Source organism: Alosa sapidissima, chromosome 17, assembly GCF_018492685.1.
Source record: "Alosa sapidissima isolate fAloSap1 chromosome 17, fAloSap1.pri, whole genome shotgun sequence".
Lineage (NCBI taxonomy): Eukaryota > Metazoa > Chordata > Actinopteri > Clupeiformes > Clupeidae > Alosa > Alosa sapidissima.
In genome coordinates this window covers 27,472,723-27,490,803 of record NC_055973.1, presented here as the reverse complement: position 1 = coordinate 27,490,803, position 18,081 = coordinate 27,472,723, and the positions used below count along the sequence as shown (strand labels likewise).

Genomic DNA, 18,081 nt, shown 5'->3' with positions numbered 1-18,081 from the left:
TGTGTGGTTGCACTCTCTGATACAGTGCAACCACACACTCTATGATATGATGCATGTACTGTACAACTGTTATTTACATTCACCCTTTATATTACATTTAAACGAATCTGAGGCACATACACACACACACATACACAAACACTGGGAGAGATGGGGGGAGGGGAGAGACTCACATACTCTTTATCGTCTCAAATGTTTATGATCTCACTTGCCTGCTAGATAATGCTGGGTTGTGACTCACTGACTTTGAGTCTAAAAGGCAATTTGATGTGTGCTCCTGTTGTTAATGAGTAAGTAATAAGTGAGTTAGTTAAGTGTATGTAAATACTGTAGACAAGCCTCTTGTATGTGTGTGTGAGTCTTTTCTCTGTCGGCACAGAGCATCCCTCACTTGTCTGAATGTGGACTGTGTGTGTACATATACATTAGTGTACATGTCATATGTACACTAGCAAATATGTGTGAAGTAGGTGTAAAGTCTTACTGTATGTGTGGCTTTTCTGTGGCTTTATATCTTTCTTGTAGAGACAAGCAGCTGAGGTCCTCTCTAGAGAAACAAGGCAGGGTTCAGGCTCAGGCTGAGGCACAGAGCCAGGCACCTCAGATAACCTCAGCAGGCAGGGCGTCACAAACACTACAACATCTTATGTAAGACAAGGGGACAAGGTCCCTACTGGTGGCAGCCTGCTGTCTGGCCAGGACAGGGTTTATGTGAGGCCACACGTGTGTGTGTGTGTGTGTGTGTGTGTGTGTGTGTGTGTGTGTGTGTGTGGTGACTAGTGAGAGGTGATAAGGGTGAGGAAAGCACTGTCTCCACAACCTGCATGAGTGTGTGTGTGTGTGTGTGTGTGTGTGTGTGTGTTGATAGAGACGAGCATGGAGAGCACTCACGTCACACCCCTTCTCTGGGTTCCTCTTCCAGTGTTTCTTCTCAGCTTGCTTGGCGGCCGTGGAGTGGACCGCAGCATGGGTCTTCACCCGCGGGTTCAGGGCCAGAATACTCTGCAGACACGGTCAGAGGGGGAGGGGAACAGGGGAAGAGAGAAAGAGAGAGGGTACTTCAGAAAAAACATCTCTTAAATCCAATAGATATCATAAATATATGCAATTCACTGATATTTTTGAATTTACAACACATTGTGTGTGTGTGTGTGTGTGTGTGTGTGTGTGTGTTTATATGCAAATTATGGGTGCAAACATTCAAATGCAACAGGCAAAGCCTGCTGCTGACAACACAAAGAATCACAGTTCAAAGTTCAAAGGACATTTGAGGCTACTGAGAAGCACTTGCCAGAATGTTTTTGCCAAAGTAAATAACATCCTCCTCTCCCTCTACCACTCTCGCACAAAAAAGATATTTCTGCCCTCCTCACACAGGCTCTGTGTGTGCACAAGCGTTTTGTAACATCAGAAAAATTTGGAACACAACAGCTGTGCTTCATCAAGGTGAACGATGGAAATACCAGACACTCATTTCAATGTAAGACAATGACATAAAATCTTCTTTTCATTCCTGGGGTGTTCTTAGCACTGGTCCTTCAAGCATATACAAACCGACAACATAAATGTCCGTTAATGTGCTACCAATATGCAGCAACCACAGTTGGCAGTAGCAGAAAAAAAAGTACTCTTGTGTATTGTGCAAGTAAATAGTCTCCCCCCAAAGAAAAAAATCCTTCAACACCACTCAATGGGAATCTACAGTGCTATTACCAAGCCTTGACACCCCACAAGACGATAAGAGGCTTAAACCTATGAATAAATTACATTTTAAAAGCACATCTGAATTAGACTGAATTAGACTTTTTCCCCCAAAACGTTATGACAGTCGTCAGGTGCATTCTCCCTCACTCTACCCCCCCCGCCCCTCTCTCTCCACTGAGTACTTCCCGAGGTGGTCAAACAGGAGAATTTCCACTTTTCGGGTTTCCTCCAATGCCACTCAAAGATATACAAACACATGAACAAAGTAGACGGCAGTTGTGGATTGAACAGCTACAATACCCTCTCTCTCTCTCTCTCTCTCTCTCTCTCTCATAACCCTCCATTATAATCAGCGTTGCCCCTTCTCCTCAGCCTCAGACCTGCTGCTCCACTGGGCTAGTATTTAAATGAATCTGTAATCATGTCGCTCTCCACTGTACCGCTGCCACTCCACCTCACCTCACCTCACCTCACCTCTCCACTCCTCCTCCTCCTCCTCCTCCACCACCGCGGCCACGCTCCAGCACCCACATCAGCCACGCACTGTTTATCTATGTACTCATACAGATGTACTGTACACACACACACACACACACACACACACACACACACACACACATGCAGAAAGACATGCAGCCAGCTATACATAGGACATACAGTACAGGTTAATTCACCCGCACACACACACACAAACACACACACAGAATAATCCACACTTAAAAATATCTCCCCACACACACACACACACAGGCTACAAGCAGGCATAGACATAAATCCAGACATATACATAAGACATCCATAGTAAAAAAAAATCATGTGTCTGCCACCTCAGAGAGGATGGAGCCAAGCACCTTGTGAGTACATGTGTCATATCTTGTGGGTTGACTTTGATGCCGCTGCTGAACATGAAAAGTCACAGAGCGCGTGTGGCATACCTGTGTTTTACTATTCCCTGTGGCTTTGCACCAGGCTCCGACATCGCTGGCATGAATGTATTTTTAACCCGTGCCATTTCGAACAAGCGCGCTGCCAAAAACAGATCATTTGACTTCCACCAGCTGTATCTGCCCCGAGAGTCACTTTGAGGTGTTTTCTCTTTCATATTTCCTCCCCGTTTCCCCCTTTTTTTCCTCCACTCGCGCTTTCTTTTCTGACAAACATTGCCATCCCACCTCAATTAATGTCCTGCCAGCAATGTGCCACCGCATAAAGCCACGTTCTTTCACTGCTGTCGCGGGCTAGCGAGATGAAAGCCTGTTTCACGTTGTGACACTCAGTGTTAAAAGGCTGACGCTGACGCCGGGCAAACCTGTTACCCTCCCGCCGAGCGACAGGCGCCAGAACCGCTCGCGCCAAAATGACACATCCGCCACTTTGCGCGGCGCCACAGACATCATCCTATTAATTTTTTAATTTCACACCTAATAAAATGTCGTCAAGCCCACTGTGTGAGATACATATTGAAACAATAAAAAAATACACCTCTATCTTGTTTTATTGTGTGTTAAAAAAGACTGTCACACTAGTGTGTTTTTTTGTGGGGATCGTACACGACACGCAAGGCTGGAGAAGCATTGATTCCAGCCGTTCTGATGATGAACTTTGATGGGCTCACAGTCCAGATTTTATGCAGGTGCCTGTGTGGTGCTTGTGATAATTATTCAACATCAGGGGGCTCAACAATTATTAAAAAAATAAACGTGTAATGTGTCAAATAAATCAGCAGACCGGCAAACAACAAATTTTCTATTGTCACCTTCTGAAGCCTTTAAGTGGCCAGGGTCCTCTCATGTGATTCCATTATTTTAGCCATTACTAAGGCACAATGTCTGATTGTTTGGGGTGGGCAGAAAGATTAGAGACAAACAAACATAATTAGCTCAGTGTTGCCCAGAGGGGAAAACCAAAGAAATGCATAAAAAAAACAACTCTTACATTAATAATTAATGTTATTGCAAGCTAGAATCTAAAACAATACAAGCCTGGTAATCACAGTGACAAAAGGCGCTATCAAATAAATAGCTGCAGAAAATGATTAAACGTTAAATTAAAATGAACATTTCAGGGTCGTTCTCATTATAAGGTCAAACAGATTGATTGGGGAATCAACATAAATATTAAGTACAGGTGGCGTGTTTACAGTGTTCTTAAGAACCCACATGTGTTCCGCCCTTTCTAAACCACCAATCACCTATCAGGCAAAAAACACCTTTCTATATTCAGCAGGAACCAATCATTTCAAATCCCTGAGGCATTTGTTAGAGCTTCATTTTATACATAAACGAATATATGCCCGTCTGAGAAGTCAAACACATGATGCAACAATTGGAACACACATTAATTTGAGGGGGGGCCATGCCTTCATTTGCATTCGACCTCCTCTTCCATGCACCCTCCCTCATTACTTCCCGGCCACCTCCCCTGCCCCGTATTGACCATCTCTCCTCATGTGGAAAATGTACAAGAGAAACGGATCCATCCCGCAACCTGGCCAGGGAAACTGCTAATGATGTTGGACAGCGTCTAATCTGCTCTTGCTACAAAATGTTTCTGGGCAGAAGAAAAATAACCCTCAAACACAGACACTAATCTTAACCCATGGGTCAGCAGACAGGTGGCTAGCACACAACCTGGACAGATGGCAGTCATGGAAAAAAAATGTCTTGTCTTAATGTTTGATAAACGATTTAAATTTCAAGTACGGCTTGTTGTCACATATGATAAAAATCCACATTTGGCCACGGCCATCACAAGATTACTACTGTGGAACATGACAGAGTGCCTTTTATTGTACTGTATTTTATGTTATCAGGAGACAAACGGTGTCTTCCCTGAGATGTCAAACTGTGCTCAAGCTCAACCAATGGGATCAATACGGTGCACAAGACGAGGCATTCATCCATACATTACAATCAATAATAGCCTTGTGTGCTGTGAAGCCTACTTGTGATTTTAAAACAACCTCTTGCCCATGGAGCACAATTTAATCGTGGCATAACTAATCAGCCTATGAATAGTGCATGAAAACAACTGGAGAGCCCTTCTCTCTTCACCACGCACTTTGTGTCGAGCTGGCTAAGGTTTGTGTTTATGCATGTTTGGCTGTTTTGTGTGTGTCTGTCTATGTGTGTGTATTGTGCAAGTGTGTGTGTTTGTGTGTGTGTGTGTGTGTGTGTCTGTGTGTGTGTGTGTGTAGTGTAAGAGTGTGTGTGTAAGCGTGTAGGCGGGTGTGGTTGTGTGTGTGTGTGTGGGTGTAGTGTAAGAGTGTGTGTGTGTGTTTTCCAGCATGTGTGTCGTGTCTGTATCACTTCCCCTTTCAGACGGTAAATGCCACAGACGCACTCCATCCACCCTGGGTGAAGCGTTCTCGGGTGGGGAGGGACTCCAGGATCCTGGGTGAAGCGTTCTCGGGTGGGGAGGGACTCCAGGATCCTGCTTCCCCCAGAAAGAGGAAGTGCAAAGGCGGTGGAGGGAGGAGATTATCAAACAACATTTTAAAAGCAGAACAACAGCTGAACGTCCCTGTTGTTTGTCTGACCTTTTTGGCTCGTAAAACGCAGCGCTACTGCCTGCCCCCACCCTTCTGTCTCCTTTCTCTTCCTCTCCCTTCCTGTTTTCCCCCCTTTTCCTCCTGCTGCTTATCTCTCTCTCTCTCTCTCTCTCTCTCTCTCTCTCTCTCTCTCTCCTCCCTCCCATTCCTCCCTTCCTCTCTTTCTCTCTTTCTCTTCACAGAGTCCATCTGTGCGCTCTGGTTGGCTCTGGCGGGAGCCGCGACGTCTGCCTCTATCACTCTCAGCTGATCACACAGGACCGGGCAGATGGGAGATCAATACCCTCGCCGGCCTCTGGTGCGGCCAAAGTATGCAAAGCCCTGCCCCTGTGAGGAAATCAGATAGGGGGGGAATGTATGACGGACAAGGGGAAATGGCAAATCAAATTCAGCTCCAAGCGTTAATTAACGGGAGGCTGAGGCCTGGAAGAGAACTAGAGACAACTAGGGAAAGAGTCTGGAGCAAAAGGAGAGAGAGAGAGAGAGAGAGAGAGAGAGAGAGAGAGAGAGAGAGAGAAACTGAGAGAGGAAGGTAGAGAGAGACTGAGAGTCGGTAGAGTGGGTGATGTGTGCGTGTTAAAACGTGTACATTGACATGCATACATTTTCAGACACCAGAGGGAGTACTTGCTGGGCAGCAGTGCATGTAATCACACGTCAGTACACACCTCTCCAGCAAGCCAGGTCAGTGGCAGAGTCGCCGAGTGGTCAGCGTCATGAGCAGCTCTACATTCTTAACAGCCTTTATGGTAATGATAGGCATTTACAATAGTCTGGCGCCTGTTTTTCCGTACCACTCTACAAGGGCGGAAACATGTGCTTAAAACATTCATATGGCTATTAGAGAGGCAGCTAGGCTTGCCCTTTCCCTGTCTAATCAATAGAAGCACCATATTGTGCAATAAATTACCTTGACCTTCCTCATCTCAGGGAAAAAGACAGACCTCCCAGGACTTAGTGATGCACGGCACAATGCCGAACTTAGTATGCGAGGAAGGTGGAGCAGCCTCCGTGAAAAACTTAACTCTTTCCTGTGCAGGGCCAGGTATCCCCACCCCACCCTAGATGCTAAATGAAGAATTATTTACTGTTCTGACACAAGGAGCGGAGACTTGGGTGGGGTAGCGTGAGCAGGCACTCTTTGGCCACGCACGCTCCATCTTGGGCTCCGATCAATACAGGAATTTCCACATATTGATCAGGCGTTAGTGAAATAAGGCTACAGTCAGGGGTCAGTAATATTAAGCGCGGGCGGCGAGTATCACGCGTGCGGGCGCCAATATGATGAGAAATGGCGCAGGTGGGGGGGACACAAATCCCTGAGGTGTCACGCTGCTCCTCCTCCCTCTAGCAGGCTGAACGGTGCTATCCGGCAGTTCTCGGTAATCACAGCTACGATCAAAAATAAAACTGCACTGCACTCAGCTTTCATTTCAGACTGGAGTAGCACCAAGACGTTTCACTTCCTTCAGTATCTGCAATTTCACAATTCTGCTGGACAATGACATGTCAGCATAAACAGACAAAATATAGCAGCCTATTCCGAGCAAAGGGACTGCGGAAACGGATGATGGCCGCAGTAATTAACGATGGCTAATTACTGCTGTGTAACTATGAAAATGTGCTTATAAATATACAATATGTGGCCTTCTGTGTTAGTTAATTATCAGTTGATTACTGCTGACCTTACTGCATGCAGCTTCTGATTAATTCAGGATAATGCTACACAGCTTTCTATTCTAGCCTGGCGTGTGGAGCATTACATATTTACATTGTTTTATCCTCATAATTAATCATTATTCGTTTCTGTTTAATCATTTATTCGAATCCTACTCCAAAATTAAAACCATCATACATTTTACAGTCGTTATGTTTAACGCAATTGAAAGCTATCTTAAAGAGGGTACACCAGAAAGCCAGATACAAAGCAGAGAAGCACTGCGATTCACAAACATGCATGGCCCCTTAAATAAGAGCACCAGCCTTTAATCGAATCATTGACTATTGAATTACAACAACAGTAAACATTTGTATCACGTTGACTCTGTTTCTCCTCAGAAATCAGCAGAACTCCAATGTATAACATGAGACAGAACGCATGCCATTAAGCTAACCCTACAGAAAGAATTGAGTGTTATCCCTAATGATTCTATGCACTCTTATATTATAAAATACCAAGAGCACCATTTATATATCAGCCTAGAGGAGATTACTGCTGGGCATTGGCACAGAGGAATGTACAAGACAAGAATGTACAACCTCCTGTTATCAATGAAATGTCCATCCTCTCTGCAGCCTGTTCTTCTGGACACAGTATGGCTCCTTTTATAACCCACATTCTCTGTTATGTGTGCCAGGACCACTGTGGACAAGGCAGAGATCATATACAGAGGGCCAGCAGAGAGGTGGACTAGCATTCGCCAGGCTGGCGTGTTTCTTCCCCAAAGTGCACAGCTGAAACAGCTCCATAACGGGTAACCTGAGCCTGACAGCCTGCCATCGTCCAATCAGAGAAGGGCTATAAAACATTTAAGAGCCACACTGCTCCCATCCACAACTGGACTTGCTCCAATCATGTGGGCCTTTGGAAACCCCACCACTCCAGCCTGGGTCTGACTGAACATTTGGCATGGCACCAAGAGACAACTTGAACCACATTTCTTACCCCCTCCAAAAACAAGACACTGGAGATAATGGACTACATTATGCTGTCAAATGTTGGAAGAAATGTTTATTTGTATTCACACGATATGTGACACTGCCTTGAACATTTTTTTGTTTTGTTTTTTTTGGCTTGGTGACTTGAACGTGTTTTGAAGGAGTTCATGCACGGTGCAGCTAAATGTGGAATGTTGCTCATTTTCAAGCTTTGCACAGAGCAGTTCAAGCCATCTGCATTGCCATGTATCCAAGTGCATCACAGAGAGAGTGATAGAAGAAAGAGAAAGTGTGTGCGAGAGAGAGAGAGAGAGAGAGAGAAAGAGAGAGAGAGAGAGAGAGAGAGAGATTTAAGTCCCAGGGAATGTATCAGTTGCAGCCTCTTCCCGGCACAGATAGAAATCCACCTGACTAGTCAGGCTCAGATTCTAGCAAATAAACCACAGCCAGTCAGGCCGTCCGTCCCTCTCTCAAGCCATTAGACTACAATGGAGGGGTCCAGAGCATAGGAGAGAGTGAATGAGAGAGAAGGAGAGGAAGCGAGAAAAAGAACGAGATAAAGGAATAGAAAGGGGGAGAAAGAAAAGAAAGACAAAATACAAGAATGATAAAAAAAAAAGGTGTTGCAGGCTGGGGTGCACTGAGCATGGCTGAGACAGACCCCGTGCTTTGTAACCGGGGTTTAATTCCATAATGGGCGATATGTGCCAAAGCCTCATTATGTGGCCTTTGAAACTGTCCCCGGCCATGTTGGGCCTCGGAAAACAATTAGCACAGAAGCAGAAGGTAAATGAACTGTAAAGAAATCAGGGCTTGATGGCCGAAGCCTAATCCACTCACGGCGGCGCAGCGAATGGAGGGAGCCAAAAGGAGAGGAAAAACAATAGCAGTGACCGCAACGGAAAGAGTGTGTGAGTGTGTGTGTGTGTGGGGGGGGGGGGCAGAAAAAGAAAAAAGGAAGGGAAAAAAACGAGGTTCAATATGCCACATGCTCTAGGAGTGCGTAAGCAAGCTGCTTCGCCTGGAGGCCTGCAGGCTATGAACTCCTGCAAGGGGATTGAGCTTGCAGACGGAGATTGCACCAGACAGGGGGGGTCACATGTGATCAGGTGAGCGTGTTCTCCCACCTCCCCTCCCTGGGGGGATGTGCGGGTGCTGCTGCTGCTGCTGCTGTTGCTGACGCTGGTGGCAGCAGTAAATTGTGCAGTGGAGGACACAGTTTCAGCAAGGCTGAGCTAAAATACACACTTAAAATACTCTCTCTCTCTCACACACACACACACAAATGTACTCATTCTCACATATGTTTACACACACAAACATACACCAGCGTCTTCATTCTGCAGCCTCTCCTTGACAAGCCCTGGGATCATCACTGTTTTGTTGATTGATTAAAAGAGCAATCTGACCCAACTTTTTGCCTGGAGTGCAATTACTGGTCCACAAGTTTGTGTGTGTTTTTTGTGTCTGTGTGTGTGTGTGTGTGTGTGTGTGTGTGTTTGTTTGTTTGTTTGTGTGTCTGAGCATGTGTGTGTGTGTGTGTGTGTGTGTGCTTGTGCGTATATGTGTTTGTGAGTGTGTGTTTGTTTGTTTGTTTGTGTCTAAGCATGTGTGTGTGTGTGTGTGTTTGTGTGTGTATGTGTGTGTGCGCTTGTGTGTATGTGTGTTTTGCAGCACATGCATGCTGGTTTTTGCCTCCCTGGGTGCACTTGAAACCCAGCCAAGGCCCTCAGTCTGTGCCAGGTGGGGAGGGACAAGCAGAGAGAATACGCTCTCTACATATTTACTGTTCAATGCTGCTGGGTTAAATGTGACCAAAATGGCCAAGAAAAAATGACAAACTAGAAAATTAGTGATTAGATGGTATTTCAAACAGGAAAAATATTCTTGCATTGTTTTTTTTTCTCCTATGAATCAGATCCAACTGCAGGTGTTTCTCTGCATAGTAATTGACGACAACGACAAAAAAAAAAATAGAAGTACAATCAAAATCATTCACATTTTTTACATCAAATCACTGCCAGTTGCAGTGTTAACTAGGGCAAGGGTAGTGGCAGCCCTGGCGAAAACAACAGCCATTAGAGGCAAGCCTTTTTGAGTAGCCAAACATTTCCATAATATTTTATTTCCATTTTATTTTGGAGCAGTCCCCTGTCAGCATTCCAGATGTCTGCTGAGAGAGGGGGCGCATGGAGGTGCTGGGCTCTGCCATAAAAGTCATACCTCTTTGTTTGAATGCTGTATTGCTGTGGGTTTTTTTAATGAACCCTAATGGCGATCCTGGAGGATTTTAATTAATCTACACACACACACACAAAAGGCTCCCACATTTAGCGCTTTCAGAAAAGCACTGGATATTAAAATAAGACATCTGACAGGATAGAGGGAGCAGGGGGAAAAATGGAGGATTTAATTGCTCCAGAGATGGCAATTATTATGAGATTTAGAAAAGCCATTTTCATTGGCAGACGGGAGTCATTTAGACTGGTGCCTTAAGTGCACCGCCATGGCGAAGGTCGCATCACTGTTGTCATTACTCCCAGATAGAAGACGCTAATGAAAGTCCTGACTTGTCTCTGTCTGTTCTCTTTAAAGGTTGCACGAGGCACGCATGGCAGACCAATCAGAGCCCAGCTCCGAGCTATTTAACCTGTGGGTATCCTGAGGACCTGGCACAAACGCTTGATGTTTAAGACATTTGCCATGAGACAAATACCATTAAGTCCTGGGTGAACTCTGCAAAAAGCCAAGCGCCATGATTTTCAGTAAGTGGACTGCAAATCTAGTTATTCTAAAAGCAAGTGTCAGATCTAAAGGTAGATGCTGACTTTTCAAATGATTTGAAAAGAACGCTGTATAGCGGTGAGATAAAAGGCTATAATAAAATTTAACACCAAAACATAACAGGCTGTATATTTGCCAAGTCATGACAAAGGCCATTGCTGAATGGATCCACTAATCTAATGCACAGTAGTGCAATCAGACAAAACAAAATAGTACTCGTTTATCAGAGCTGAAGGAGATTTGTACTTAAGTCACAGACACTGTGCATTAGAGGCTGTCCAACCAATCCATTTTCAGAGGCTCCTGACTAGCTGCAGGGGGGGGGGGGGGGTCACATGCACTCCAGTCACATGCGCTCCTCTACTTCCCTGAACTAGCTGTACCCTCGTGGCTTGCATTACCTAACAGCATGTACATATAAACCTTACTGAAACAATAATAAGAGATTTTTAAAGACTTTCTTCCATGTTAACGTTAATATGCATATGCCTGCATATGAACTGCAAGGAATTCCGTGAAAGCTGCAGTGCTGACAGTCAAAGTTTAATTTTCTCTATGCATGTTTCATTAATTTGTGTATTTAATTTCTGGAGGGTCTGCAAGTGATTAATTGTGTTCTATTTCAAATTAATATAGCCTAAGCTACCTGTTCACTTCATTATTATGAGGAAAACCTGCACCAACGCATACCTTAATAACTTGTTGACCTACAATACATAGTCTACAACTATACCCTTACATGATGGTAAACCATGCGTTGATTAGAAAACACTGAGCCAATTGCAGGGTCATAAATTCTGGCAACAAAAGTGAAACTTCTCACGCAGTAAATCTGCGGTGGCGTAAATGTTTTGGTGCGCATGCGAGGATTGCTAAAACAAGATGGTGCTGCTAGTAGCTGTTAAAAACCATGTGCCAAACTGCGTAATTCAGTGAATGACAGAATTGCTGTTCGTAAACATTAGAAACCAACAGCTGTTGACAACCGTTTAAAATAGCCTACCCCTAACGCAAACTGTCATTATGTGAAACACGGAGCTCAGCAATTGTGTCAGCAAACAGTGACATGTAAGAGCATCGTAGAAGGCTCTGAGTCATGTTGATAAATAAGGCATACACGAGAATAGGAAGCTGAAGGTATACCTCAATATCCGGGATATCCTTGCTCAGCAATCTAGCCATACTGCCGTGCTCGAGGAATTGTTGTGGTTATTTTAAAACTGAGAAAAAATATGATACAAAAAATATGAGACAAAATTGCGTATCTTCCAAGTGACTTGTTTGATGTCCAGATGACTCGCAATCACAGTTTAGGAAGACTTATTCGTCCACAATTTACACATTCCCAAGAAATGCGTGGTGTTTTCCAAGAACTCCTTGCAGGTGAGCAAAATGTCAGCCGCGACAGAAGTCTAGATTCACGGCGTAACCCTCGAAATCTGCTGCAAAGTTGTTTCGATTGATAGTGGCAAGCTGTGGTGAAGGTAGATTCCGATACAGGCTGTACAAAAGTTTAGGGGTTGGATTGAGAACTTTACTCCGCTGCATGGGCGTGGTACTTAAGCACTGGGATGTTTTCCTGTGCCTGCGACCTGCGCGTATTAATCGGTTAAACACAGCACTACAGTTTCATGCTCCGTTAATCAAATTGCTTGCGCATCTGAAGGGACGTTTTTAAAGCATTGCAGCCTTTCTTCTGTGTGTCTCGCCAGATAACATCCTAGCTCAGCATAGACTATTAGAAATTCAGTTCTCATAAATATTGCGTCGGTTTACTTCCTCACTCATGACACATTGAACCACCAATCACTAGATCACATTTCATTTATTCTTTCGTGTATTCATTGTCACCAAAACTACGGAGCCCGGGAGAGCTCACTTTAAGTGATATTTTTTCTGGTCGTGATAATTTGTGAGCACGTTTTCCTTTAATTAAGCCCTCGAATTAATACAACGTGACCCCGTTGTAGGCCTAAATTGAGCTCTCGAAATATGTATTTCGTGCTCACATTTAGTAATTCCCGACATTTTCTCACTGCTCGCTGTGCTGTGGTGGCAACTTCGTGTTACCTTGACATGGACTAGGCCTACAGCTGTCTGTAACAGTTCATATTGGTAATGTGATGATAACCGTAGGCAGCTAATTAAAGACTTTAGGTCGTCATGGTTTATAGCGGACTTCTACTCTTTGTAGCAGGGGCACTGTGGTGCCAATCGCCAGCTATGGTCCAGGTGCACGGCAATCAATGAGACTCCCTCTACGTCACTACAAGCGACACACCTCCCCACGTCATTCCCGGGATACCCCTTTACACCACACTATGTTTTTGTGCACACAATAATTTCTTCGAGCCCACGTTTTAATTATTCGTGGGTGCGTTTTAGTAGATGAGATCTCGAATATACTATAACGTGCTCGTGTTTACATGTGTCAAGACAATATTGAGTGCACGTTTTACAAATTGTGGCCACGTTTAAGTAGATCGTGCACACAATGTTCTATAACCATGTTCACAAATTGTGCTCTCGTTTTAATAAATCGTGCCCTCGTTTTAGTAAATCGTGCGCTCGTTTTAGTAAATAGTGCACTCGTTTAATAAATTGTGCTTTAGTTTTACTATGCTTAAAATGAGAGCTCAATTTAGGAAAATGAGCTCACACTATAGTAAAACGAGAGCACAATATAGTAAATTGTGCACACGATTTAGTAAACCGAGCGCACAATTTAGTAAAACGAGCGTATGATTTAGTAAAACGAGTGCAAAATATAGTTAAACGAGGGCACAATTTAGTTAAACAAGAGCACAATTTAGTAAAACGGGCGCACATTCTCTCAATATGCAAAACATTTTGCGATGACCCCTCTAGGGCTCCGTACCAAAACGGTTAGTCTTTTCCACAAATTAAAACTCCTATAGCCTACGTCCTTTCTCACTTTATTGACTCTGCAAATCATTTGAGAAAAGAACCTGGTGATTCAGCAGTCCACTGACAGTTCCCAGACAGAATCTGAGTCATTGGTTGTGGAGGAAAAAGAAAAGTAGATCAATACAAATAAATACTTTTTTGGAACCTCTACTTCTCCAAATCAAAAGAACAGATAGTGAGGTCCAAAATAATCCCAGAAAGCCTAATCGTGTGTGTCAGGGAATTGTCTCAAATTTAGGTTACATCTTGACCACTGGTATAAATTGAGGGATCTTCCCCCCTTAAATTGAAATATATATATATATATTTTTTAACAGGACACAAACTTTAGTTCGAAAGTTTGGATCGTCTCATTTCATTCAGTTCACTTCTGTTCACTTTTTCTACATTCTAAAAAATGAGCAGCAGCAATGATCAGTGTGCTCTGCAAACATGTACATACAAACAAAGACTAATTAGGAATCAAAAGGGTTCAGATAGCCCTGCATTGGCTTAACGAGACTAACAAGGCATAGGAGTAGGGATACCACAATAAGGCCTTGTCCACATGTAGGCAGGCAATTTATAAAACAGATATTTTTTTCTTCCTTCATATTTTGAAATAATTCTGTCCACAGGAATGCACAAAAACTGCTGTTAAATCAAACAGATGGCGGTGTTGGCCAATCAGAGACCTGAAAACATTAAGCTAACCTTATGTCACAATCCAAAAACTCAGTGGCTGATTCTTGAAATCCCCTCTAAGGGCTAAGCCCTGAACCCTCAAAAACGTTCATCTGTTGAGATGGGACAGCGCCTGTGATCTACAGTTAAATTGACATCACCAAAAACATGTTGCAAACAGGTTTCTGTTTCCATTTGATCAAGCTTCGAGCCTTTCTTTGGGTAAACCTAGGGCCGTTTCCACTGCAGGAACTGGAACGTAGTTTTATGGGGCCGGGGCCTTTTGTTTGGTTTTCCATTAGACGAACCATTCGGGGGAACTTCTACAGGGCTGAATCAAGTCCCTGCCTCACAGTATGGTACTTCAGTGCAGCCCTGAAAGGTGAGATGTGAAAGAGGCATGAGTGGAAGCTAACAAGCACATTTTTTAAACCCAGCAATTTACATCAGTTAAATTACAATCAGCTATATTAATTATAAAACAATAGGCTAATAGCTTGATGAGTTGAGGTAGCCTACACTTAATGAACACATGTCCACTAAAAATAGGCTTTAAATGGTAAGAATTTAGATGCTATATTCATTTATCAATTAGGTGATAATAATTACAAATGAAACCTACAAAATGCAACATTTGCTATTCAAAGGAAGCCTATGGTCTCTATTGACTTTAGTTCACTCCATTTGAAATATGCTTAGCTGATATAATATGCTTAGCTGATGCAAAAATGTTGATGTTTAAAACCAGCACAGATATTTTTGGATAGGTGGATAGACTAATTTAGGTAGTAATAATGTTTAGGTTACTGTCTCTGCACATAAACAAAATGCTAATAAAAGATTTAGAAAAGGTGTATTAGTGTGGAGAGTATTTGCTGCAGCTGCTATGCCATTTTAGTTAATCTAATTAGCGTCGTGATCCACAAAATGCTGCATATGGTAGGTCCTGAAGGTCCTGTAAACAGTGGAAACACAAGGGCTAAAAGGGCTGAATAGCGAGGCGGTCCTGTACCTGTCCCCTTTACCTGGGTAGGGGGCCAATTTCCTGCAGTGGAAACTCGCCTCCTGTTTTTCACATTACAACGCTATGAATTGTTGGTAATTCCCTTGAGCAAAGTCTGGATAAATGCAGATTTACAGAACGGCAACGATTATGCAGCGATTAATTGATTAATCGAGTAGTTGTCGACAATTACTTAATCAAGATTCACCCAGGTTTTCCCTGTCCCTACGCAAAACACTGAAACAGAGCTTTTGAAAACAGAGTTTGTAAAAATAATTGTTTCCAGTTATTGGAAAAAGAGTTTTCGTGTGGACAAAAGGCCTAAACACATAAGAAAATATCAGTTTTAAAAATACCCGGCTACATGTGGACATGGCCTAAGAAGCACATACTGTAATGGTAAACAAAGGAGCACATGGCACAAGACACATAAAGTAAACAAAGGCCAGCTGGAAGCAACAGTGGCATAGAGGTGCTAGATCAGATCAGCTGGATGGAAATTTGGGTGCACAGTCTATATGTGTTTGGTGCCTTCGCTGTCAGGCAACGGATGATGCCCAGGGAAATTCGAAAAGGTTGCGTCCTAGCTTATAGCTTATAGCATAACTCCAGAGGAAAACTGAAATTTTAAATAGGCTATAGTTGTCACTTTCCACCCAAGGTCCTGCATGCTGATATGTTACATCTATACTAAGTTGGCATTGCAGAGTAGATAAAGTTTCACGACCGCATAGAGGCAACAGCAAAGCTACTACTCGACGCAGAACCATAAGTTATGCTTAACAAGGCACAGGTTGGAAAGGAACAAGGCAATGATCAGGGAATAAAACAAGACTCAAGTGAGGGGCATAGACAGGGTTACACAAATAAGAAGCTTGAAAGGGTAAACAAAGGAGCACATGATAAAAGACACAGGAAGTGAACAGTCAACAGGAAGCAACATCGGGTACACGTTACATACAAAATAAAAGTAAAAACAAGACAAGACGCTTACAGCAATGTTGTCATGAAGGTAAATGGTGGCTATTTCTGAAAATGTTAAGCATATTTTGTGTTTTCCAAACACTTTTTTGTTTACTACATACATAAGTAACTTCTTACAGTCTGCTTTGTTCAAACAAAATGCAGCCCAAAATCAGTTTGTGTTGTAGGTCTATAGGTCTAATGAAAGCGATTAGGCCTATGTTACTGAATGCTTCCATGGGAGATTTTTGTTTTGTTTTGTTTCACAAATTTGTGCAGTGTACTTGAATTGACATTGCCTAACTAACCCAAAGCTATGGAAAAGGACAAAAGTAAATTTTCAGTCAATAATTAGGTGCCTGCCTTCTGATCAGACCAGGGAAGACTGGTGTCCACATACTTCCACCAGAACTGAGACATGTATCGTTGCCTACAAACTCTGCACATATTAGTGCACTTTGGGCATCAGCAAGACAACTTTTCTTAGTGCCGGTAATGCTGCTGTGATAGTTATACCTCTATGCATGTTGATGTTGATGTTTTAGAAGTCCCCCATTTTTATTATCAGCACACAATGATTCCTTGGAGTGCTTCCTTTTGTTGGCCGCATGGCGGATAATGCAGTTAATGTTTTATGGGGACAGAAAATTGTACTATGGAGGTTAAAGTTAAATTCTGTGTTCTTGTGTTATTGAAAGAAATAAACAATGGTTATTGGTGATGATATGAAATGAAGGTAATTACCATAGACTGTAACTCTTATGAAAATGCAAATTAGTCTCAACTGGGAATGTTTTAGATAGTTTTGCAAACTATTGTTTGTGCACTAGGCTGTAAACGACTTTTTCTATGACCATAGTATTTCCTGTTATATCTGCTTTGTAGACCTGTTTTATCTCTACTCTGTTACTCTTCTTGTCTTTTTAATTTATTAGGACAAAACAGTGTGTACCTCTTCAAGTTCCCTGCAGGGAAATGAATGTTATCATTAACGCCATGTCACTAGAGAGAGAGAGAGAGAGAGAGCGAGAGAGAGAGAGAGATACTTTCTGATTTGAGTACTGAGTGTCTGAGAAGGGGGGGTTAAATCTGTAGTTTAGAGTGATTGTTGAATGCTGTCTTTGTTCTGTTGTTTTTAAAAAATATTTGATAAAGCAGAGACTTCAGAGCAGATGCTTGTGTACAGCTGAGTAGATGGGCCTCGTGGTTATTATTTTAAGGGGAATTCATACAACAATACAGAATTATTTTGCAGACCTGCAATGGACAATAACCCTGCCCAGAAATATTGGGATATATTATATTTTTATTATATATATTATGATTGCTGTAATTCTATAAGCACTTGTTTTGACAGCAAAAATTGCATATTGCACACTAATTTATTTTACTACACTTCAATTTTAACCTTTGCTGAGAATAAAAAAGTCTACTTAAAGCATTTTGTTTAGCTGTTACATTGGTATGTGGACTTCATATGCAGTTCACCTATACTGGAAAAATGTCAACCAGCAGACCATTCTAACTGATTGCTCAACACGCATCACCCTAAAACATGTGGGTCACACTCTGCCAAAAAACACTATACAGACAGACACTCACATTTTCTAGCACCATTGATAACACTAGACATGTGAGAAGCAAGCTAATGACAGTTGGGGTGTTACACATTTTATCACCTGGCTTATTGTCTTGTCTTAATGGAACCTGTAAAATAGCATCTTCCGCTCTTAGCTCCAAGCCCAGATGTTGTATTGATGTCCACACCCTTAGTCCCAGAGCAGTCAAATCTCAGACAGCATAAAATGCAAATGCAGCTCACTAACAC

General features: G+C 42.9%; 1 protein-coding gene across 2 annotated transcripts in view; it reads right to left on the bottom strand.

Annotated features, from left to right (window-relative positions):
- The window catches only part of dpyda.1 (dihydropyrimidine dehydrogenase a, tandem duplicate 1), a 104,522-nt gene extending 92,033 nt beyond the window's left edge, over nucleotides 1-12,489 (bottom strand). The window contains exons 1-2 of one of the 2 annotated variants that reach the window (XM_042067497.1): nucleotides 11,840-12,489; nucleotides 892-1,002 (exon numbers count right to left, since the gene is read on the bottom strand). In XM_042067497.1, coding sequence (XP_041923431.1) covers nucleotides 892-1,002; nucleotides 11,840-11,878 — 150 coding nt within the window. In that variant the 5' untranslated portion in view covers nucleotides 11,879-12,489. The remainder of the gene's footprint in view (nucleotides 1-891; nucleotides 1,003-11,839) is intronic. The other variant, XM_042067496.1, reaches the window with a different exon arrangement.
- Nucleotides 12,490-18,081: the final 5,592 nt, after the last annotated feature.